The sequence below is a fragment of the Pelecanus crispus genome, chromosome 9 (assembly GCF_030463565.1).
Source record: "Pelecanus crispus isolate bPelCri1 chromosome 9, bPelCri1.pri, whole genome shotgun sequence".
In the NCBI taxonomy this organism is placed as follows: domain Eukaryota; kingdom Metazoa; phylum Chordata; class Aves; order Pelecaniformes; family Pelecanidae; genus Pelecanus; species Pelecanus crispus.
In genome coordinates, this window is record NC_134651.1 from 33,034,651 (window position 1) to 33,058,053 (window position 23,403).

Sequence of the window (23,403 nt, forward strand, 5' to 3'; positions counted from 1 at the left end):
AATGCTTTTTGGAGTGAAGAAATCCTTGCATTCTTTGCGATATTGGAAAAGCTTCAGTACCAGCATGTGGCAGCACATTTGAAGGAAGAGGCAGACCAAATGAAAAGAGTCTAGAGGACAAAAAGGCTGCAGGACAAAACACCATGTGACTGGTGTTTAGAAATGTTGACTTATAAAGGCAAAAAGACTGTGAAAGGTTAAGGGAAGGTATGGTAGCTATTTTCAAATGTATAAAGTTGTTTTCTGATAGAAAGGGCATGAGCTACTCACCATACTGGAATAGAGCAAATGGTAGTGTACTGAAATTGCAGCAGTTGGATATTAAGAAAAAGCTGATTCTACTCCCTAGAAAGGCTAAAAGATTGTTACTTGTTTTTATAACCTCTTAAAAAATTATCTTTGAGGTGCTGCTTAGTGCTGAGCAGAGGGATGGGCCAAATAAATTCTCTCTGTCCTATTTTCTCTCCTGTTATTCTAGTAGAGTGATTTATACACAGGATTTATGATGTTGTTTTCTCCATCCAAAGAGAAGTAATAAAGTAATGAAGGGATAGCAGGTGCATTAGTTTTGAAATAATTGACTAGGTAGCAAGAGCTAGCTTGTGATTCAGCACTGTGGTGGAGGATTTCCTTCTTAGTCCTCTGCAAATCAGAAAACCATCTTTTTTGGGGGGCAGGGGGAATGCAACTCTGCCTCCATCAAACATATGCTTCCCTACCAACTGGTAAGGTTAAGTTAACCTGAGTCTCACTTGGTGGAATAGTGATCAAACATTGGTGCTTGTCCCCTGAGTCAGGTGAAATGTTCTCTTAATTCAGAGGAATCCCGCACCAGGAAGAATTGCTTTTGTTTTGGTGTTCCTCTTGGCAGCTTCCACAGAGCATAAATAGTGTGTATCTTAACAGCCAAGAACCAGGCAGTTCCTGAGACTGAATTACCCTTTCAATTAGTTGTCCCTGAGCTTTACTACTTCCTGTCAAGGGTGAAGAACCCTTTACTTCTAGGAGTTAGTGGAGGGACTTCATCCTGCAGGCTTTTCACCAGTCATTGAATGCCTTGTAAGAAAATATTACCTGATGGGCAAGAAAATTGTAAATGTGGGTGGTGCTTGCCAATGAGAACAAAGTGAAATGAGGGAAATCATGGTCTATTAGTTCATACAGTAATTCAAGTTCCTTGAGCTGTGATGTACAATCTGGAAAAACTGCACAGCTGATCCTTGGGGAAGCACCATATGCTTGCCCTCTGTTTTGTCTTCTCCCCTGGGCATCTGCTTTGGTCCTGTCAGAGGCAGGATACTGGTCTGCTGGGATCTTTGGTGTGACCCACTATAGCTCCTGTTATTCTGAGGAATGAAAGAGAGGTGTGAGCCTGGGGAATCTAATTTTAGTTATAAGTGACAGCCAAAATTTCAGAGTACATGCTCAGAAATGACAGATGTTGACTTCTAGATCCTGCTCAGTCTGCCGAAGTCAAATCTACATCTTCTAGCTTCTCAGGAAAGCATCCCAACCTCGAGATACTCTGGATATGACATCCTAGACATTCCCAATTGAAAGTGGTCCACAGTGCAAAACTTCTCCTTTGTTTTCTCAGGACACATGCCTGAGGGCCACAGCTCTCCAGCATAGCCATCAGGGCACTCAGCCAGCAGAGCATTTGCTCCTCTGACAGCCTCGGTGCTTGCTTCTGGTGCTGCTTGAAGCTTTTCAGCATTGCAGGAGTGAAAGGGAATTGATTCTTTCTATTTTCGTCACTGCCTTCAGTTCTGTAAAGTAGGACAGAGAATCAGCTCACGATTTTTGGCACTGCAAAGCAGTTTCGAAGCAGTAGTGAGAGCGCAGAATTTGTGAACAGATTACAGAGATGTTCTAACATCAGTGTATAACTTGGATCACATTTCATAGATTATCTTTGCCTCTACTGAGCTGAGATTGGTTTTATAATTCTAACTTGAAATTTAGACCTGCTGTGGCTGATGGAAATTGCATTGAGAAAATTGGTTAGGAGCTCTGGGGGGTTGAAATGTAAGAAAACCTTTTCCATGCTAGAAATGCATGCTAGAAAATATGGAGGTTTTCTGCATCTTTCTTATAATTCTCTAAGTCTGCCCTTGGGGTTTAGATATATACAGAACCCATCATCCATCTTGAACAGCGAGTCCTGCTATCTTTGTATGCGTATTTCAACCAGAGCCTTTCTGAAGTGGAAGGAGCCTTCCCTAGGGTTATCTGCCTTACAAAGTGAGTTTGGTAATGTGCCCTCTTTTCAAAACGCTTCCCTCAGGCTTTGTATATACTGTGCGTCACATTATTTAAGCTTGATGTGGTGCTGTGGAATAGGTCAGGACAGGCCATGCTTCTAGATTTTTCTGTATTTGTCCTCATGGCCCATTAAAATAAGTTTTCCTTGACTGTAGGAGAAGTGGATGTGAAAAGGAGACAAGAAAAACGTTCAGCGGAAGCATGGTCACCGACTGTAGCTGCCTGACATGAAGCAGGCAGGAGTGAGTGCTTAGTCATAGCAATGATGCCAGGCTGACATTTTTCTTCAAGACACAATTGATCACAAGTGTTAGAAGCTCAAACAGCCCCAGGATAAAGCTTCAGTTCTTCTGTATGCTTTAGTGGCATTTGCGAAGGTGCCAGAAATTGTTGTGAGTGAGCATTTAAGATTTGCTTTGTCACGACGGTTCTCAAACCGTTTGAAGTTTTAATTGGAGACCCCTTGCTTAGCTCCCTGATTCTGTGACAAGCAGAGCATTTTATCTGATCTGGGACCATGTAAAGCTTCAATAACACCATGGTTCTATTCAAGTTGATGATCTAATTTACCTCTCCTCCTCCCTTGTCCCTCCAAAAAAAAAAAACCTTAAGAAAACTGGTAGAGAGTAATCTCAGTTCCTGGAAAGAGCTCCACAGAAATGAACCTGCTATTACATGAATTTGTATAGATAAAATGGCTGTTATTACTATTTTACACCAATTGCATTTACTTTGTAGAATAGAAAACCCTTGGCAACCCTGTTTTCCATGCTAGCTTGTGGGGTCTCTGTGTGGTAGAAAACCCTTTTATGTGTCCTTTAACTAAATCACAGATGTATGTGAAGGTCTGTAATACCTTGCTATGAAGGTACCGATAAATTGTTATTTAACATATTTAATTTAAAGGTGGCCTATTGGATGACTGATTTGAAGTTTTAAAGGCTTAACTATTAAGTGTCTTATTTCTAAACTTCAAAGTCACCAGAGAAAGTCCTTAGCTCGCCTGCAAGTAGTCTTGTTCACTGTGAGAATACTGGTCTTTTGGATCTGGGTGATGGTAGAGGATCCACTAGAGAGGATCAGAACAGACTTGGAAGGAAAACCACACTCAGATTTGTAGAGTTACATATCTGTTGGTTGTACAGGATCCAAAATGGCTTGTCAGGCTTGCTCCCTGCCTACTTTAGCCAAGGCTGGTTTCCTAAACCAGGGACCCACAAGAAGACACCTCAGAGGATGGTACTGCACTTCCTAGGGACTGGCCCTTTGCTTTCTTGCACAGGAGCTTTGTTGCTTAGATTTAAAATAGCATGCAATTAAACCTGAACCTTAGTGCGGTGTGGACCAGAGTTGACGAATGTATTGTTTCGGTTGTGTTCTTACATATATTTCTTCTCTTGTAAGAAAGATGGATTTGTACTACACAGTACCTTTTACATCAATTACTTGTTACTGTGAATTTGGATATTGGTGTAGATTTTGTGGGATTTTCCCATGATTTCTCTAAATCAGCTTTGTTGAAAGTTAGCTAAGATGGGAAAAAGCTTTGTTTGGTACCATCATTATCTATTAGCAGATAGTCAATTTGCCAGGCAATCTGTACTATCCACAGAATGAAATAAATATCCATATGAAAGTATTTTACAACTGAATTCTCATGAAAACCACTTTCAAAAGTGCTTATTGTAAAGCAACTCTTAAGTTTCACAGTTGAATAGGAACAAAAGCTTTAACTAGAACCCAGCCTTGGAAGATTAGCTAGGTGTGGATAATAGGTCGAAATATTAGGAAATACAACACTGCAGAGTGACCATAACCACTTGGTGTGGAAATTACAGTACCTGTGAAGCAAGTGGTGCTCAGGATAACACCTAAGACCTGAGATGGATGGGGTAGTCAGCTGTGTGTTTGCACCATCGGTAGCAGGTGATGCAGAGCTGTAATATTGCCTGGCCCCATTGCTGAAGGGCATTTGTTTTGAAACTGAAATTAGTCATCCTAAAGTAGACAAATACAGTCCCCTTGGGAATGTGAAGTTTAGTCCTTGCCCTGCAATGCAGAGGCTGCAGGTCTGTTGAGTAATTTAACATTAGTTAAGCAGAGGGAAAATTAATGGTTTCCCAGAGCCTTCTCTGTAGCAGATGTAGAAGCAGACTTTCACGTTCAATACGAGGGAGCTGGGGGGATTGGAGGCTGCTAAGAGAGCTCGTAGTGTGTCTTACTGGGGATGGAGCTGATTAAGAAACAGCCAGAAAGACAGCATGTTTCTAGGTAGATGAGGTGGTAAGTGATAAGCTGGGTCAGAGAGGTGGGATTGTGCTGAGAAAAGTGCTCTTTAACGCCATTTGAGAAAGAGAAGTACTCTTTATCTTGTTTTGCCCTGCACAAAAGCGTTCTGGTGAGTTAATCTGAAAAGGTGAGTAGGTGGAAGGAAGAGGATCAGCATTTTATTTGCCTTGCAAAATGTGTGTCTCAGCTGAATGTCCTGCTCTGGGATAGGTTTTATGAATTTACAGTTGCAGTAGGGTCTGTGAGAGCAGGAGAGGTTTTGGGGCTTTTGGAGAACGGTGTGCTGATGCACCTGCAATCCCAAGTAGTTTTTGAGATGGAGAAATACTAATTTTTTTTAGCCCTCTAAGGTTAATTTTCTTCCTTCTGGCCTGAAAAGTCTTTTGCATAAATTCAGGAGAGTGAGTGTTTGTTTACTTTGTGAGGGTTGGTGTTTTTGGGGGTGGGTTTTTTTTTTTTTTTTTGGTTGGTTGGTTGGTTTGTGGGTTTTGGTGGGGGTGTTTTGGGGTGGGGGTTTGGGGTTTTTTTTTGTTTTTGTTTTTTTCTTTTGTTTTAAGTTGACCTGATTGTCTTTATGACCCAGGCAGCTCCATGGCTCCAGAGCCCAGGCTCATGCTGCAAGACCCTATCGGTGTATATTTAGGTTGCTGGCAAAGCCTTGTGACCTTTCTGAGTCATTTCACAGCTTGAGATGGCAGCAGTGGGTAGGAAAGTGTGCTCCGTGTCACAAGGACAGGCTTAACCTGCATTGTGGCAATTTCAGTGGCGCCGCTCTATTCATGCCTGGCCTACAACAGAAGGGCCTAATCGATGTCTCTGCTTCTTGTTACTGATTGAAGTGATTAACTGTGATTAACTGAGCAGGATCTACTCATTGCTAGCATGGTTTCTAATTGTAAGGAATGATAAATTCAACTTCCTCACAAACTGAAACAAGTTTGGCTCCATCCCTAGTACAAGGGGTCAAAAAGTTGCATTTACTTTGCTGGCAATTAATGATTCTTGCCTAATATAGAAACCTCCCAGTGTTCTTGGATAAGTCTGGACTCCAACTCACTGTCTTTTTGCAGTACAGATTTTTCTTCAAACCTGAAATCCAAACCGCCTGATTCTGTGCCAGTGGATTGGGCTGCAACTCGGTGTCTGTGGAGAGTGGGGTATGTGTTTGCAGGGCTGGGTGGATGGGTGCTACAAGAGACTGTAAAATCCAGGATGCGCCATAGGGATGAGCACACCAGACGCATCCGGCTGTGCTGTGAAGGCTGTCTAGCCCTGAGTGACAGTGGCACAGTGGAAATGAGACAATTTTGCATTTGCAGATGTCTGGGAAGTGCTCTGTGTTCTTCTGGCACTATGCTTGGGAAAGATAGGCGTTTGCATGGGAGAAGGGGTAGAAGTCTTGCCTACTTTTGGAAAAACAGTACCTGAGTCCATCAGTGGCTCAGCTGTGCTGGGGGAAGTGGTGGAGGCTGTGTGGCACCTCCAGAGGATTGAAAACTCAGTGTTTCTTCCATGTCAGTCCAGTTTTCCCAGCAGTGCTGCCAGAGTTCCTGCCTTCCCCCTCTGCCCGAACCCTCACTGCCAATTCCCAGAGCTTTCCCTGTGAAATATAGCTAAATAGGTAGGGTAGGAATAAGCGACTGCTGAATTGCTGCCCAGATGTCTGTGCCGAGGTACCTGCCTGCCAGTGCCCCGTTATCTTCCTTTGTTCTGCCTGTCTCTTCCAGGCATGCTTGGAATAACTCTGCTTTCCCTGCGATCCCTGTGCATAACCTACCAGCCTGTGGGCTAATTTCTGCTTGCTCCCTCCTCCTGCCCAAGCTAAACCAGCCCCCTCCATGCCACCCCGGTCTTTCCCTGGGTCCCCTGCCTTCCTCATCATAGACCCTTGGGCTGTATCTAGCTGTGCTGCTCCTTCTTGTGCAATGTTACTGGAGGGGTTAGAATAAAGGGGTTTGGAAACCTGAAGGTTGATTTTTTTGTATGTTTGGTTTTTGTTTGGGGTCGCCCCCCCCCCCCCCCCCCCCCCCCCAGTTCTCCCAGTTGTATTGAATTTGGTGAAAGCTGCTCTGGCTGCTCTGCACAGTAATGGATGTAGGTCAGTTGTTGAAGCTTGGGTCTGTCATCAATGAAGAGATGTGATTTATATTGACTTCTCTCTCAGATGGATGGACAAGTCTCTTTTAAAGGAACACATTGCCTTTTTGTGAAAGAAAATCTAGTGTATGTAATGTAAAACTCCAAGGAAATTTCAAGCCAGTTCTTAGCTCCAATCCCAAATTGATGTTCCTTCGACGTTGCCATGACTGCAACAGAGTGACTCATCCCGTTATGGTTAGCAATTTGCTTGTCTTACAAAGTCACTGGGGAAATAATTTTTCCATATCTATACGTACCAAGGCTGTAAGGTTTGCTCCAGCAAACAAGACAAATAATATTTCCTAGTAATAGGAGCAGCCAACTGGAAAACGAGACCAATAGGTTCTATTCTTAGTTCCATTATTAAGCTTGGACATTTTCTTTAACTTAGCTGGTGTTCTCCTTAGCTGTCTGTAAAGCAGAAAAAGTTACAAATACAGGAGATGGTTTTAGTAACTAATGAAAACTTTGATGTTTAAATAGTTCAGAAGTGTAAAATGTTCATAACAGCTTCCAAAACTGCTTAAGTAAAGTCCTAGTGTGCAGATACAGGTTGTTAGGTGAATGCATGTGAGCTGGGTATAGCTAACGCTCTCAAGAGGCAGGTTGTCTCCCTTAGGAAGGGCAATCAGTCTCATAATTTTTATTAAGAATTCCCCTTTTCCCTCCCTGCACCCTGTAGTTGGGATAATTTTCCATAGCTACACCCAGCACCATTAATTGAATCCCAGAACTGCAGATCTTGGCACTATTAAAGTGATAATGAGTCGGCTGGGTGATCATCAGCTCTTGTTGTAATTTGGACAAATGGAAGCATTTTAGATCCTGTTTGAGATTCCAGGATAAGGAAGGAGGCTGAGAGCTTGCCAGCCGTTGGGAACTGCCCTCGTTTGTCCTTGCTTATTAGTGGCAGCAGTCATGCTGCATCGGTGCTCTCAGTGAAGCAGGTATGGACAATTGTGTCCACTCTTGGTGCAAATAAGAGAAACGTTAAAGAAGTTGATCTTGGATCACTGAGGAGATGGTTGATGTGGCATCTTTAAGAACTTGCAGTTATGTCTACGGGACAGAAGTTGCTCAAATAACTTTGTTTAGCTCTTACTCCTTGCTCCTCTAAGTTGCACTGTGTTGGAAGCTACCTGCTTGCTCTTCTCCCTTCCTCCTCCAGACGCTTAAAAAATATTGGCGCTCAGTAAAGCTATGGAGATGTATAAATGATTCTGATGGGCATGGTGACCTGTTTTCGTGCTTACATGGTCTTCTATTTGAAAGATGTATCCTGAAGTGCCTGTTCTTATTGGAACAGTGTGTCTTTCTTTGTCCAGAATCCAAGGTGGCCATTTGCTGCTGCTTGTTTAGGTTGTTAAGAGTTTGGAGAACTTTAGTTGTTGTGGTTTTTGGGTTTTTTTAATGCCCTCCTGAAGATTAGAGTTATTTTGACCTTGAATTATTTGTCTGTGGGAGAGTATGTTATGATTGCTCTATTAATTCTTAATGCATTTAAATATCTCTTTTCCTTATTTGGTAAAACATTTGTGCAGAGCTTTTCAGAATAAATGATGCATTTTCCAAGTCTATCACTCCTTGGTATTGCAGTTATTAGTCTTCTGCTATACCACTTATTGGGAATTATTGATTGTTAACGTTGGAGATAAGCTTGTCAGTTTTCAGATATGCTTGGCTATTTGAATACTGGTTTATATCGATGTAAGCCCTGTTTGGAAAAAAGCTGGGGAAAAAACCTGTCCCTTCAAAGGTACTGCACAAGCATGATTTGAGGAGGAAAGCAATTTCTTAGATAGTTCGTTCTGATTCTGTAGGTGTTTAGAGTGTGTGTTTGTCTTTTATTCACAGTGTCTTAAATTGGTTACTGTAAACGTTGACTAAATCACAGGGTGAATTAGGTGGAAGCAAGACTGTGTGTGGAATCTGTTTGAGTACAGACTTGAACCTTTTTGAGCCTTTAGTAGCTACAGAAGGTGGAAGTGTGCAACAGCCACGGAATAGGGAGAGTGACTTAGAGGTGCAAGCACACTGCAGAGAGAAAAGAGGAGAACTGAAAATGCAATTCGACATGTTTCCCAAAATAATTGGATTTTTTTTCTTTTGTTCCCAAAGCAAGTTAAATACTGTCTGTTTTGCTTTTGGTTTATTTTCTTGTTTTTCCAGATTAGAGTAAAATAAGGTAAAAGAAGTCAAGACAAATGATCAGTCACCATACATTACAGCCAGGAAAGCAGCTGTCATTATAAAACCTTGTCTCTGTATGGTTCAACTTGAGATAAATCTTAAAGTTTGAAAGTATCTGTTTAGGTGCACTATTTTTAGTACATTCTGCCTGAATGTTTGTTTCTTTTCTTTCTGTTTCTCTCCCATTGCTAGGTTGTGACTAGACTTATTCACTTGCTGGGAGAGAAGATTCTTGGCAGTCTTCAGCAGGGAGGTAAGACTCATTCCTGGATTACTCCCATTGATGCTGGTGCTTCCTTGGAGCTAGATTGGCATCGTTAAATCTGGACACAGGGCATACTTGAAAAGAGAATTTGTGGCTAAATATTTTAGCTGTTGTCACAAGTGAATGGTAATTGCATTATATATGCATACACTTTTTTTTTTTGGTGGAGCATGGTTAATTAAGTGTGGGAATGGAATGATTTACAGTTGAGATAGAAAAGTACTGCTGCATATGTGCAGTGAAATCTCCTTGAAATTTCTTGCAAGAGAAGAGCTCAAAGGAAGCATTGGAAATAGCAGCTGTAATAGGCTTGAATCAGATAGTCATGCTGAGTGGCATCTGCATGTAGACTGACTTGATATGTCTGTATTTGCATTATCTTAATGAATTGTCTGAGAGGACATGGTCTGCTATGGATTGGTTCTTAAGCTTTGTGTATGTGGCAGAGGCAAATCAAAGTACATTTGCTGATTGAAGTGAGTAGGAGGAAATTTTCCAAATTTTCTTGAGTAGCTTTTAGAAGAAAACAGATGCATGTTAACTACTGAGGGTGTTGTGGGGTTCTTTGCTGTTGTGGGTTGTTTGGGTTTTGTTTGGTTGGGTTTTTTTAATTACTTTTATTGCTGGTTTTGCAGCATTCCAAGGAGACTGAAAATGAGGTAGCCAGCTCTCATGTTTTGGAGCAGTCTTGGGGAGTGAATCTCAAAGTCCACTCTTTGTGTACATGCTCAGCTTTCTGTACACAATCAGTTGTGTACGAATCTCTAGTGATAATTGTACTTAATTTTGTGCATACTGAAACACCTTTGTGGCCTAGGGCAGAGTCTGCACTGCTTGGGAAATAAGGCAATATGTGATCTGGAGAAAATGGGAGGAAAATTAAGTGACAGTAATAGGAGTTCAATTAGAGAATTGCCATTGAAGTTCGGAGGAGGGAAGGACTGGTGGAGATGAGAGAGAGGAGCAATGATGTGTTACTTGTTTGAACCTACAAATATCTTCTTGAAGATTACCAAAAAGAGTGGAAAAACTATTTAATGTTCTGTGCAGAGCTACTTTAGAAGACTTGAAATAACTCAATTGCTGAATATATTTGAAAAAAGTTTATCTAATATCTTTGTGTCCTGCAATGTACTGTCAGTCTTGCATATAGACTTTGAATGTGTTTTCATATGGTATATCAAGTACTTCCATATGTCTGTCTCAAGAAGTCATCTTAATGGTGCATTTTAGGCTTTTGCTGGGTGAAATGAGATAAGCAGGACATTAAATCCTAACTTAGATGACAATAAGTTTATTGTGTGCTTAGAGCTGAGTTGATAGGCATTAGCAACAAAGTAAGATTGTCTGAGAAGGCTTAGTTAAAGAGAAAAGAAATAGTATAAAAATAAAAAGAACAATTTGTAGAACACTTCTATCATTGATCTTTTCCTGTTCTAAGTTATCTAGGAAGATCTTAATCTTTGTCACATGCATCGCATGCTCCTGTCAAAAAATGCTTTCCTCTGCCTGTACTCTTTGTCCTTATTCAGCTTACCATATTATATTGGAGATACTTCCACAGTTACTTTGCAGCTGCCTCAGAAGTTCCATATTTTATGTTAATACTCCTAAGCACATATCTGTAAAGCAGCACATTTTCCCATCTTGGAGAGAAGTGAAAATAGGTGGAGATACACATTTCCTATAGGAACTTTGTTGAAAACAGGCATTTTTTCCTTTATAGGAATACCATAAAAAGCAAACGTTAATTTTTTGAATATTTTGATACTGAAAACAGGTTTGGGCCTTTTGTTAGTTAAGCTAATTCCTCTTGTGGGCTAAATCAATGCCTGTTCCAAAGTTATGGCCGTTCAAAGTGCCTTTTTATCTTTTTCTCAACAGGTCAGGTAAATACACATTGTATTTAACCTGTTCCTGGCATCCAGATGTTTTTAACATTGCCTGACTTTTACCCACACATGCTATGTCAGCAGCCAAAAATGATGGAGATCGATCTTCATCCTCTTACAAATTAAGTATGTGGGAACTCTTTCCTTTTATGTGATATGCAGGATGTTAGATTTGTCTTAGGTTAAGCAATTTGGTGACACTTTTCCTTGCTGCCTGACAGTTGAAAACAATGAAATGACACTTAGCTTTCTGGGTTGGCTGATGGCAAGTTTTTCCTTTTTGAACAGGTCATCCTCTTGGATTACACAGCTCGAGTAGCAAGTGGGATGCCGGAAATCCTGCCAGCAATCTCTCCACAGTAGCAATTATGCCGGTGTCTGAGGAGGTCCCACTTACTGCTTTTACTCTGGAGCTCAAGCATGCTCTCAGTGCTGTGGGTAAGAAGTGTTTACATGTTACTGCATCACGGGAAATAAATGCTTTTTATCTTTTTAGAGAGGTATGGCTAGGTACCTGTCATTAGTCAAGGGTGGATTCATGCTGCATTGGGGGGTAGCGGTACAGCAGTGCTCAGGATCAGCCTTTTTCATGACCTCTGACTTCTCTGTTCCTATCCCTAATGTGCATTTAACGTTAGTGGAAAACTTTGTGGCCTTAACGACTCAGAAATAGCAGCCAATCTGTGTGGCCTCTCAGCTTGGCTGCCATCAGCAGTCCTAAGGCTGCAGGCATTTCAGTGGACAAATCCCACCACCAGCGCACCATGCCCATGGTGCCTGTCTGAGAGTCTGATTCTCTCTCTCATGTGTGAGAGTCTTTCAGGCTTCCTCAATTGTACAGCTTCATCCAGTAAAGGATTTCTTATGCAGTTTTCTTTTGTTGAGGTAGCACAGTGAGTGGTAAGCATAAGACTTGATGGAAGAGGCTTGTGGAGGATATCCAGGTTGGCACTGGAAGTCCATACTTAAGTTTTAAATCATTTTCCCATTTGTTGCTAGCTTGTTTGTCTGTCTCGTGCTCATAAAACCATGTATTCAGCTCATAGTTGAGTCATTAATTGCTTTATCGGTTGGTGAAGTTGTGTGCGCAAGTTCCAGTTGCTCACAAAACCATATATTCAATTCACAATTCAGTTCACGCTCAGTACTACGGTTTGACATTTTCTGAACATCCTCTTCTCATCCTGGTACACTATCACAGATCTCTTGAGTAAATCTTCTGTAGTCCTCTGATGAATTGTTAGTCTGCTATCTCATGGCTTATTATTTTGAAAAGTACAGGTTACATGGTGCTTGAGGTATAACCACTTACATTTATTGGTTATTTCCTTTTTGACCTTAAAGATATCTGGAGCTGGCCCTCATTATTCTGCTTTAAAAATCTTCTAGGTGAGCAGGTACAGGAAAAAGCTGTTGATGCTTGAACTCTTTCACCTTTTGAAATATGAATTTGTATGCAGCTTACGGTGGAGATGTGTTACAGTGAGTACTAATTTGTGGGTGTTTGAAGATTCCTCTTATTTTGAGATGGCAGAAAAATTTTACATACATAATGGAGCACAGATCTCAGCCATAGCTATATTGCTAATGGGTACTACTTATGGATTGCTGCCAGCTTGTTTTGATGTGTGACAGCACTAGGAGCCTGTAAATAAAACAAACAAAAACTTAAGCACATAGATGGACTATTCAGAATAAAAATAATGATTCCAGCTGAAAGCAACTAGAATGTAACAAACGAGGGTTTTGTTATGATCATTTGGCCTTTCCTTGTTCACCCTTAGTGTTTCTTTTCTTTTCCTAAACTGATGTCTGTGTAGTGCTTGGCAGCTATAGATGGTACTATACAACCTTGGCATCTGAAGTTCTTGCAAAAGTGGAGCAGACGGCTGCAGTGGGAAGAGGAAAGTGTTGTGTGAAAACACAACTAGCCATATGGTTCAAAACACAGCTGGTAGACCAAGCTCTCTGGCCTTGATAGCCTCTGTTCGTCGGGTCAGCCTATTGCTTATTCAGCCCCGCAACGCTTGGAGACAGTGGTTAACCTTCTGCCAGTGCTTTAGTGTGCATGTTTACATACTGTACAGCGCTGAGGGTTTTTTCATGCAGAGTGGTTTTGGTTTTTTTTGCAGAAGCAGCATTCTCTTTTTTTTTTTTGGTAGCTTTTGTAGTTTCTCCTTTATATTATGGCTAATAATTGTTTGGGTATTCCTTATTGGTGTGTGACAAAGTGCTCTGAGCGATGTGCCAGGTGGTGCTTTGCTATGAGGAAAGGGGCTGGTTTTTGGAATGATTTTTCTTCTGACTTCTTGCATCAAAAAATGAAATGAGTAGTCAAGTCGGTGTTGTGAAATTTCAGTTTATGCAGTATTCACATAACCATTAGAACTGTGTCCATTTTACTTGTGAGGAAATTGAACCATTATGTGAAAAGATTTGCATTAGAGCCTTGGTGAGCAGCTGGTGCATTGGAACTTCGTACCTCTGCTACCTGAGTGCTTACTTGCTTCTAACTTTCAGATTGGCTAATTGGCACTTGGGGCTTGGGTGTGAACTGCGATTAGACCTTAAATGTGTTTATGGAAATGAGAGGTGTTATTTAATATGCTTGAGAAGGCTTAATTGAAAATCTTTCTCTTAAGGAAGTCTCTTTCAGTGCATATGTTCCTAATTTTGAAAATAACAGGTTTCTCTGTAGATTTGCTGCTATTAGCATATTTTTGTTGTCTATTCTTTTGGTTTTTATTGAACCAACTTTTTATAATTGTAAATTGTAATCAGATGTTGCCATTTAACACTTGACTTAACATTTGATCTGTATTGCTTCATTGCTCTGGGCTTGAAATATGTTCCAGAGCAGTGGAAGGTAGCCTTGGTATGTGTGAGCATGTATGGGGTGAAAGCAGTTGGGTTTAACTTTCTATTGCAACTTAGTATATATTATTTTAGAAAATGCCTTACTCTTCCTGCTAATATTAATGTAGATGAATATTGCAGTGATGCCTCAAATCCCCTTGCTGCAGGTTGGAGACAAGAGGATAGAAGAGGAGAATGCAAGCAATAAGACTGAGATCATTGCAAGAACCATACTTGGGAATCAGCTGCTGTGGTTCTTGGGAGGAGCCTGTCCTCACTGCAGGCTGACCCTCATGCTGGGGAAGGTGGTCAGGATGCAGACTAGGTTGTAACACAACCTGTAAAATTAGATTAGAAGATGGTTTTTCTTTTCCTAAAACTGGCATTAGAAGGCTATTGGCAGTGCTAGGAGTTGGAGCTGGATGAAGGTTAATTTATTTAACAGGTTTTTGTTTTCTTTTGGGTAATTTTTAACTGCTACCATCTTATTAAAGGAGTATAAAAATAATGACAAATAGAATATCTCAGTCTGATAGTGGAAGCTCCATAACACCATGAATTAATATATACTGTCCACAAGAATTGGAAAATTATTCAGAATATTTTTTCTTTTTTTTTTTCCTTCCCTCTCCCCCAACACTTCTGCCTGTAATGAGGCAGGACTTATTGATCTGGTTGCTTGATTCTATTGTGTGGGTTTAAATATATTTTTTAATTTTTTTTTTTTAATTTGTAATGGGAACACCTCACATGACCAGACTGCCTCTCCATACTGGGCTTTCTGGGCCCCAGAGCGTGCTCGCCTGGCTCGCCAGGCTGTGCTGCATTCTGCACACAGGGAGCACCAACATGTGGTACCCACACACAGCTTTATCCAACCAATTCGTGCTGGTTTCTCTGAGGTTTGGTGTTTCTATGGTTAATGGTAATTCAGATATTGTTTCTGGACAGTGTGATTGTGTCCCAATTAAATATTGAGTGATGTTCATGTTTCTATGGTGTTTGTTCTGTTAAAAGCTGGACAGTGAAGCAGGTACTTGGTATTTGGCAGAAATAACTCTACATGAATGTGTCTTCATCTTAAGACAGGTATAAATGTAAAATATGATCTGAGCATTGAGGAGAGAGTAGGAAAGTCCTGCAGAGCATGGTGAACTGGAGGCTACATCACTGCTTTCTCACTCTGCTTGTATGCTTCAGTGTAAATGCCCTTTCTTTGAATCTTGGTCTTTGGGTCTCCAAAGAATAAGGATGTAGAATATAAAACTCCCAAAAAGCAGGGATAGAATTTTCCACCTCTGAACTGGAGTGAAATGAAGGTGGACAAGTTTCACTGCTGTGTAAAGTTTCAGGTTAGGATAATCATCCTGATGAGTTCTGGTCAAGGTTTGTGATGTCTATTTTTATTATGAATACTTTTTGCCCCTTAATCCTGGTAGAGCTGAGAGAATCTCTGATCAAACAAAGCTCTTCTGTGGTATTCAGATTTTTAAAAAGTATCTGCCTAACTATTTTTTTGTTCTTTTACTGAGACCAGCTGAATGATACCACATGGCTGTGCAAATTCTGATTATATGTGGGAGCTTTCTGATCGTATATAATTTTAAACTGAAGTAGAGAGGGATTCAAATCCAACATATGTGTGTGTCTCCTTCCTTTCTGCCTTTTAAATATAAGCTTTCTTTTAATTTCTAAAAATGTATGATGTATTGGAAAGATCACTGAAATATCTTTACTAATAATTTATTGGCATTTTTAATTGTAGTTCTGCCTGAATTCCCCTTCTTTACACACAGATTAGATTTAAATGTTTAGTGTTTAATGTGGTGCCTGGACCCTGGCACAACTTGATATTTTTTGCTGGGGGAGATCTTCTGACACTGGGACATCAAACTTGTTTATCAGTTCTGTCTCTCTGACACATAATTTTGTAGACTTTTATTAGGCCAAATATAAATTCTCTTTTGCTGAAGTCATAGAATCGTAGAATCATAGAATGCTTTGGGTTGGAAGGGACCTTTAGAGGTCATCTAGCCCAATGCCCCTGCAGTGAGCAGGGACAGCTTTAACCACATCAGGTTGCTCAGAGCCCCATCCAACCTGACCTTGAATGTTTCCAGGGATGGGGCCTCCACTACCTCTCTGTTCCAGTGCTTCACCACCCTCATTGTAAAAAATTTCTTCCTCATATCCAGTCTAAATCTATCCTCCTTTACTTTAAAACCATTACTCCTTGTCCTGTCACAACAGGCCTTGCGAAAAAGATTGTCCCCATCTTTCCTATAGGCCCCCTTTAAGTACTGAAAGGCTGCAATAAGGCCTCCCCACAGCCTTCCCTTCTCTAGGCTGAACAACCCCAACTCTCTCAGCCTGGCCTCGTAGGAGAGGTGCTCCAGCCCTCAGATCATTTTTGTGGCCCTCCTCTGGACCCGCTCCAACAGGTCCATGTCCTTCTTGTGCTGAGGGCTCCAGAGCTGGACGCAGTACTCCAGGCGAGGTCTCACCAGAGCGGAGTAGAGGGGCAGAATCACCTCCCTCGACCTGCTGGCCACGCTTCTTTTGATGCAGCCCAGGATACGGTTGGCTTTCTGGGCTGCAAGCACACAGTGCCGGCTCATGTCCAGCTTTTCATCTACCAGTACCCCCAAGTCCTTCTCCGCAGGGCTGCTCTCAATCCCTTCATCCCCCAGCCTGTAATGATAATCGGGGGTTGCCCCGTCCCGGGTGCAGAACCTTGCACTTGGCCTTGTTGAACCTCATGAGGTTCACACAGGCCCACCTCTCCAGCTTGTCCAGGTCCCTTTGGATGACATCTCATCCTTCTGGCGTGTCAGCTGCACCACTCAGCTTGGTGTCGTCTGCAAACTTGCTGAGGGTGCACTCAATCCCACTGTCTATGTCATTGAGGAAGATATTGAACAGCGCTGGTCCCAGTATGGACCCCTGAGGGACTCCACTTGTCACCGGTCTCCATGTGGACATCGAGCCATTGACCACTACCCTCTGGATGCGACCATCCAACCAATTCCTTATCCACCAAGCAGTCCACCCATCAAATCCATATCTCCCCAATTTAGGGAGAAGGCTGTTGTGGGGGACTGTGTCGAAAGCTTTACAGAAGTCCAGATAGATGACATCTGTTGCTTTTCCCTTGTCCACTGATGCAGTCACTCCTTCATAGAAAGCCACTAGGTTGGTCAGGCAGGACTTGCCCTTGGTGAATCCGTGCTGGCTGTCTCGAATTGCCTCCCTGTCTTCCATGTGCTTGAGCATAGCTTCTAGGAGGATCTGCTCCATGATCTTCCCAGGCACAGAGGTGAGGCTGACAGGTCGGTAGTTCCCAGGGTCCTCCAGGCAAGTAAGTTTGCTGTGCTAAAATTTTTTCCACAGTGCATTTTATACTGGGCAGTATCTTTATGTGTATTTTTTCCAGGTGATATAGATCTGCAACCATTTCTAGCTATCAGAGATCAGTCCTTGACTTCTGGGCCTCTGATTTCTGTGGACAACTTTTTGACCGTGTTTTATTAGACTTAAAACTAGGATATCTGTATTCCTGCTCCTTCACATCTTATGGAATTGGTGTTACGTGGAAAAAAAAAAATCATAAAAGTGAGTACCATGCTCATCTTTGGAAAAAAAGGAAGAGTTACGTCTCTTGTGTGATACTTATGTCTCTTTACTGGGGCAGGATTTCAGCTTGAAGGCCTTGCTGAAGGGCTGTCTCAACCTTTTCTTGAGTGCCTTATATACTTAAAAGATAAAATGAACTAGACTCTGATATTTGCCAGCATTTTTTTTTGTTGGTTTTTTTTTCCCCTTCTCACTTCTCTTTCATGGGCTTGTAGTTCTGTACTGAAAAACAGATGACTGTTTGGATGCTCCATGAGGTTTCTCCATGAATCATGATCCTCTGTGCCTGGGGGTAAGACTGCTGCCATGTCATGTTTTCTCACCTAAAGCACATAAAAGTTGAGATTTAGAATCCCAGTGAGTTCACAGAAAGAAAAATTCCCCAGGGCCTACTGAAAGTTGCCACCTCTGGCTTGAGAAATTCATGAACTGCGAATTGCTGGAGGCTCAGAGAATGTCATTAAGTTTTTCTTGCTTTAATACTCTTCCCCAGCAATCTGCTGCTGGTCACAGCCAGAGACACACTATTGGGCTTAGATAAATATTTAATGTTACCTTGTATCACCTCTCCTATGTTCTTAACTTTGAGCTATTCACCCTGTGTCTAATCCTACTGGAAGAGAACAGTCCCTGAAGGGTGCAGGCAGCTGCTGCAGGATGGAGGGATGTTTTCATGATGCCAGTTGCAGCTGTAAGTTGCCTGTGAGGCTGATGTCAGGTGTGAGAGAGCATCATTAGACATTAGATGATGGTATGTAACTATGATAATGCATGTTGAGGATGCAGTAACATCATCTTGGACATTCCTGCCTGCTGGAATGTTTGTATTTTGAGGGGGTATGTACTCAATGATTTTTATTACTTTGTTGCTCTCAGCAGTTTAGTTTAAATAACATTTTTGGTCATTCTGTTTTATGCACTTGAGAACACATATGTTGGTGTTCTTGATCACATTAATAAAGGGTTATTTAATGGTTGATTAATTGGGAGCTTGCTAGAAATTGGAAGTGTAGAACAGATGGTTGTTATTTCTGAAGCAAAACAGAGTCGGTTCAGTTGGAAGCATCACCATGTTCTGTTGCTGGGGATGAATAAGGGTCTGGGTATCTTCATCCTGCACTGCTGGTGTGCAGAGAGGATGCTGGGCAGACTCCTCCTGAGCCAGCACAGCTGTGTCTCTGTACACACGTGTTTGCGTCATATACTGTGACCTGTGTCTTTTCCAAATACAAAAGTGAGATGAGTGGACTGAAGTGGATGATTTCTGAAGTCATATGCCTCTCCAAGGCTTTTTTGATGCTTGATGGGGATGTATTGTCCTCATTCAAGATACCTGTGGGTGAAGCAGTCATCACCTTGACTAACATAAAGCTGCACTCCAGCTCTACAAAGTCTGCCTCTTGCCTTGTATGAAAGGTGTTCTGGCTGGGTTGCTGGGTTTAATGGTTTCCCCTTGGGGCATGTGCCCCCAGTGCATCAGATCAGTATGGTGCACTCCAAGCTCCTTTGCTGATGTTCTTGGATCTCAGTGACTGGGTGCAGGGAGGTAACAGGCAAATGCAGAGGTGGAGCATGCTGTTCTCTCCTCATCGTTAGTCTCTCTTACTTGACATTTTTATTGTATTCCTTAGCTCATTTTACATTCCTGGCTGTTTGTCTTTGCCTACTAAACTTCCACCGCTGTCATAAAGCTTTGTAAGTCACACATCCTGGAAGAATATTTGAGTCTACATATCATTTCTATTTTGCTGAGAACTTTGACACATTAATGAACACAAATGATAACTTTGCTGTTGAATGCTTTTTCAAAATTTACCTGCCCTCTCTCCCTTGCTGTCTTCATAGCATGCAATGTTATGAGTATTTCTTCTGGGAGACCTCTCTTGATCCCATTACCAAATCCAAATTTGTGCTAGCCCAACTGTTTGTGAGGCTGAATGGTGAACCGGATCAAAGAATCTACCAATGTTAAAAATTAAGTGGTAAAAACCCTCACAAGCATTGGGTCTGTTCCCTGCAGACAGATGGTTTGAGCAGCACAGGTGCAGGAATGAAAGGCAGGTTAAACCAGTTCAGGTATTGAAATGCTTATGAACTAATTCCCTCTATTTTGGACTTGTTGCTTTCATAGGAACCAACTGACATGAACTTTATTGGAGGATGAGGAAATTGAATTCTACTCTCAAGGCATCCTCCTTTCTGTGCTTTTACTTTTTGGTTTTTGGTCTCCACTACAGGCTATTCTTGTCCATTTTTGTTTGCTTTTCCTTCATCGTTAGTGTAAGAGCAAATGTTATTTGGTAGTTTGAAAGTACAAGATGAAAAATCATACTTCTGAGGTTTTTTCAAGTCTAACACTAAAGTATGTTAAAACAGAGTGAAGTCTTTGCAGGAGGCATCAAGCATTGTGGGGGAAATGAGTTGGCTCTGAAGGTCAGGATGGACAGCTCCAGATACTGTACTTGTGGATTTTGCTTTTTGAGCATATAAGTGTGAAATTGTGACCTTTTACCCTGTTGTTCATTCATGGTTCCTTGATTTTTACTAAACACATTAAGCCATGCTGCTTTATTAATGCATTGAGAGACCTCACATAATTGTTTTGTTATTTCGTACATAAATTTCGGTTCTTTTATTAATGAAAAAAATGAAGGGTTACATTGTGAAAACATTAATACAAAGTGACTGCTCTTTCATGTTCTGTAAATGTGCATTTCTCTCTCAATATGAGACAGATAATCTTTTATTTAGGTATGAGGTTAATCCCTTAAGTTTTCTTTTCTTTGCTTTTTTGTCTTTTAGCTGCAGTTATTCTGCAACCTCCACCACATATGGCATGTATTGCTGCTGATGAAATAGAATTGCTAATAAGAAAAATAAAGTGCCTGCGAGAAACTTTATGTGCACCAAAATTCATCTCAGATATAATGTTGTTGCCAGATGTGTGTGTATGCCTATCTCTATAGCGGAAGTAGTGTGAATCAGACTGCGTGCTACAGATTTGGGAATCTGTTTGTCCTTGGGGTTCATAGTGGTATAGCTTCCTGTTGGCATGTTGAATAAGAAGTAATGCTACTATAGAGAGCTTTAGGATTCATCTGGGGAGTTGGTTCAGTGCAGGATGAACAAATTGCGTATTTCGATAGGTCAGTGAAATAGCTTTTTTCTTTGAAACCAGATTCCTGGGCTTTCTGGGGTTGCAAAAGGTATTCTGAATGTTGTGTTTGTGAAAATGCAGCTGCAGTAGAAACTGTAATCCTACATGACACTGAGGAATGCGATAAGAGAGCTTGTACTCGGCGCTGGTGAGGCCGCACCCAGAATACTGTGTCCAGTTTTGGGCCCCTCACTACAAGAAAGACATTGAGGTGCTGGAGCGTGTTCAGAGGCGGGCAACGAAGCTGGTGAAGGGTCTGGAGAACAAGTCTTATGAGGAGCGGCTGAGGGAACTGGGGTTGTTTAGCCTGGAAAAGAGGAGGCTGAGGGGAGACCTTATCGCTCTCTACAACTACCTGAAAGGAGGTTGTAGTGAGGTGGGTGTTGGTCTCTTCTCCCAAGTAGCTAGCGATAGGACAAGAGGAAATGGGCTTAAGCTGCGCCAGGGGAGGTTTAGACTGGAAATTAGGAAAAATTTCTTTACGGAAAGGGTGGTCAGGCATTGGAACAGGCTGCCCAGAGAGGTGGTGGAGTCACCATCCCTGGAGGCGTTTAAAAAACGGGTAGATGTGGCACTTCGGGATATGGTTTAGTCTGGTCTACCCTTGATTAGTCTAGAGTGGGCTTGGTAGTGTAGGTTAATGGTTGGACTGGATGATCTTAAAGGTCTTTTCCAACCTAGATGATTCTATGATTCTATGATTAATGCAGTAACAGAGCTCTGGGAATACGGAGAATGGGAAGATGTTATTGTAGATAAGCATGAAAATTTTTGTGAAGACTTTGTGCCAGCTCTTTCTTCTACAACAGCTCTGATCAATGCACTGATCCATCATGTTCTTCATAGCAAATTAATGGAACTGCATTTGTTATAGCTACAGCTTCTCAATACAGTTTGTGAGGAGCTGAATGGCAAGTGTTCACATATGAAACTTATTGTTCTTCCAGGTCCTGCTTTGCTGCTCACCAGTGATAACATCAAACAGCGACTTGGTTCTGCTGCACTGGATAGGTACCTGCCCTCATTATTATTTACAAAAAAATGCAGAAAGATACTGTGCTGGTCTTACAAATATACAGTGTTTGGGAACAAAATCCTGTGTTCTAACATATATTGTGCTTTCTGATCAAGGTGTTTGAGACGATGTTTCAAGAGTATTTGGTTCAAATGTGGGTGGGTTTTCTCCACAGTTACTTTCTCACTTGTGCAATTGGAAGAGCTGAATTGGTCCAAGTGGGTATTGTGTACTCATTCTTAGGGATGCCATGGAAGTCTTATTGAAGTTAGGCATCACTGCATCCTCTTTCCTCTGTGTATATATCTAATGGTGTAAATAATGGAGAAATAAATAAAGCATGAGTCTGGAAGTGTGGGCAGATAAGGTTCTTAGGCTGGATGAGAGAGAGATGCAGGTCTCTAATGCCCTTCAGATTTTGTGCTTGACATGTAAGATATCTCTCTACCCTGTTAGGAGCTGTGACATAAAACTTTTTGAATTTGGTTTTTTTCTTTTTTGTCCCCAGTATCCATGAATACCGACTAACTAGCTGGCTGGGACAGCAGGAGGATATTCACCGTATTGTACTCTACCAGGCAGACAGCACCCTTACTCCCTGGACTCAACGCTGCATCCGGCAGGCTGACTGCATCTTAATTGTTGGACTGGGAGACCAGGAACCTACTGTTGGAGAGGTGTGGAAATAGCTCATTCCCATATCTGCAGTGTTAACAGTCCAGACCTTCTAAAGAAGGTTGTTTCATACACGTGAGTTTTGCTGGGTTTAATACCCACTGAAGCATAAATAATGAAATATTCCTGAGATGTGTGTTATAAATAGAAAAAGGATTGAATGAGGATCCTCTGAAGTGGCAAGTTGTATATAAAAGTATTTCCAGCTAGGTGGTTCTCCTCCAAAGAGTCATATTGGCCAATGGTAAATCAAAAGCCAAATTGCTTTGAAGTAATACGGCTATTGCGTTTCTGTCCAGAATTTCTTTGCAGGATCTCCAAATAGAGAGATAAAAATCTTTTCTGCCTGAATGGAATTCATTATGTGTGCCTAGGAAATACTAGATATAAATTGTATTGCATGAATAATTTAATGTATTCTATTACAGATTGTAAGCTAGGGTTTTTTTCTCCTTTATTATCTATTTTTATTTTTGATATTTTATTACCAAAGTTTGTTGACCAGGCATATAAATTCTGCAAGAATTTAAAAATAAGGTCACAAGTGGGTTTTTTTAGGATTGTGAAGTGCTAAGTCTGACCTCCAAAGAACCTGGGACTGTTACCATCTGCAGTGTTCTTGTGTGTCACTTTGTGTTGGTTCTTCATGACTGTATGTGGGAGGCAGGAAGCACAGTAAAGGCAAGTCTCCATCAGTTGCCTAAAACAACAAAAAAATAAAAATAAGGAATGCAAGGAGGAAAAAGTGGTCTGATTGGACGTGAAAGAACAAAAATGCTGAATATTTGCAGAGTTAAGTATGACTTAGGAAGCAATCTCATTTTTCATGGACAGCATGTCTCTGTGCTGTGCATTTAATGGTCTATGTTTTAGGTAAAAAGCATTCATTTTTAAGTAGTCGGGTTTGAATCCTTGTCTGATTTTAAAGTTCTATATGCCATGTAAGCCCACAGCTAACAGCATAGCTATCTAAATCAGTCTTGTTTGAGGGTTCTTAGTGTGCACAGCTGTCTGCTGATTCAGATAG

General features: G+C 41.4%; 1 protein-coding gene across 2 annotated transcripts in view; it reads left to right on the forward strand.

Moving 5' to 3' along the window:
- The window catches only part of PNPLA7 (patatin like domain 7, lysophospholipase), a 133,550-nt gene that overhangs the window by 58,341 nt on the left and 51,806 nt on the right, over window positions 1–23,403 (forward strand). For both annotated transcript variants that reach the window (XM_075716316.1, XM_075716317.1), the window contains exons 21-24: window positions 9,076–9,136; window positions 11,329–11,478; window positions 21,634–21,697; window positions 22,210–22,378. In XM_075716316.1, the coding sequence (XP_075572431.1) occupies window positions 9,076–9,136; window positions 11,329–11,478; window positions 21,634–21,697; window positions 22,210–22,378 (444 nt within the window). The remainder of the gene's footprint in view (window positions 1–9,075; window positions 9,137–11,328; window positions 11,479–21,633; window positions 21,698–22,209; window positions 22,379–23,403) is intronic.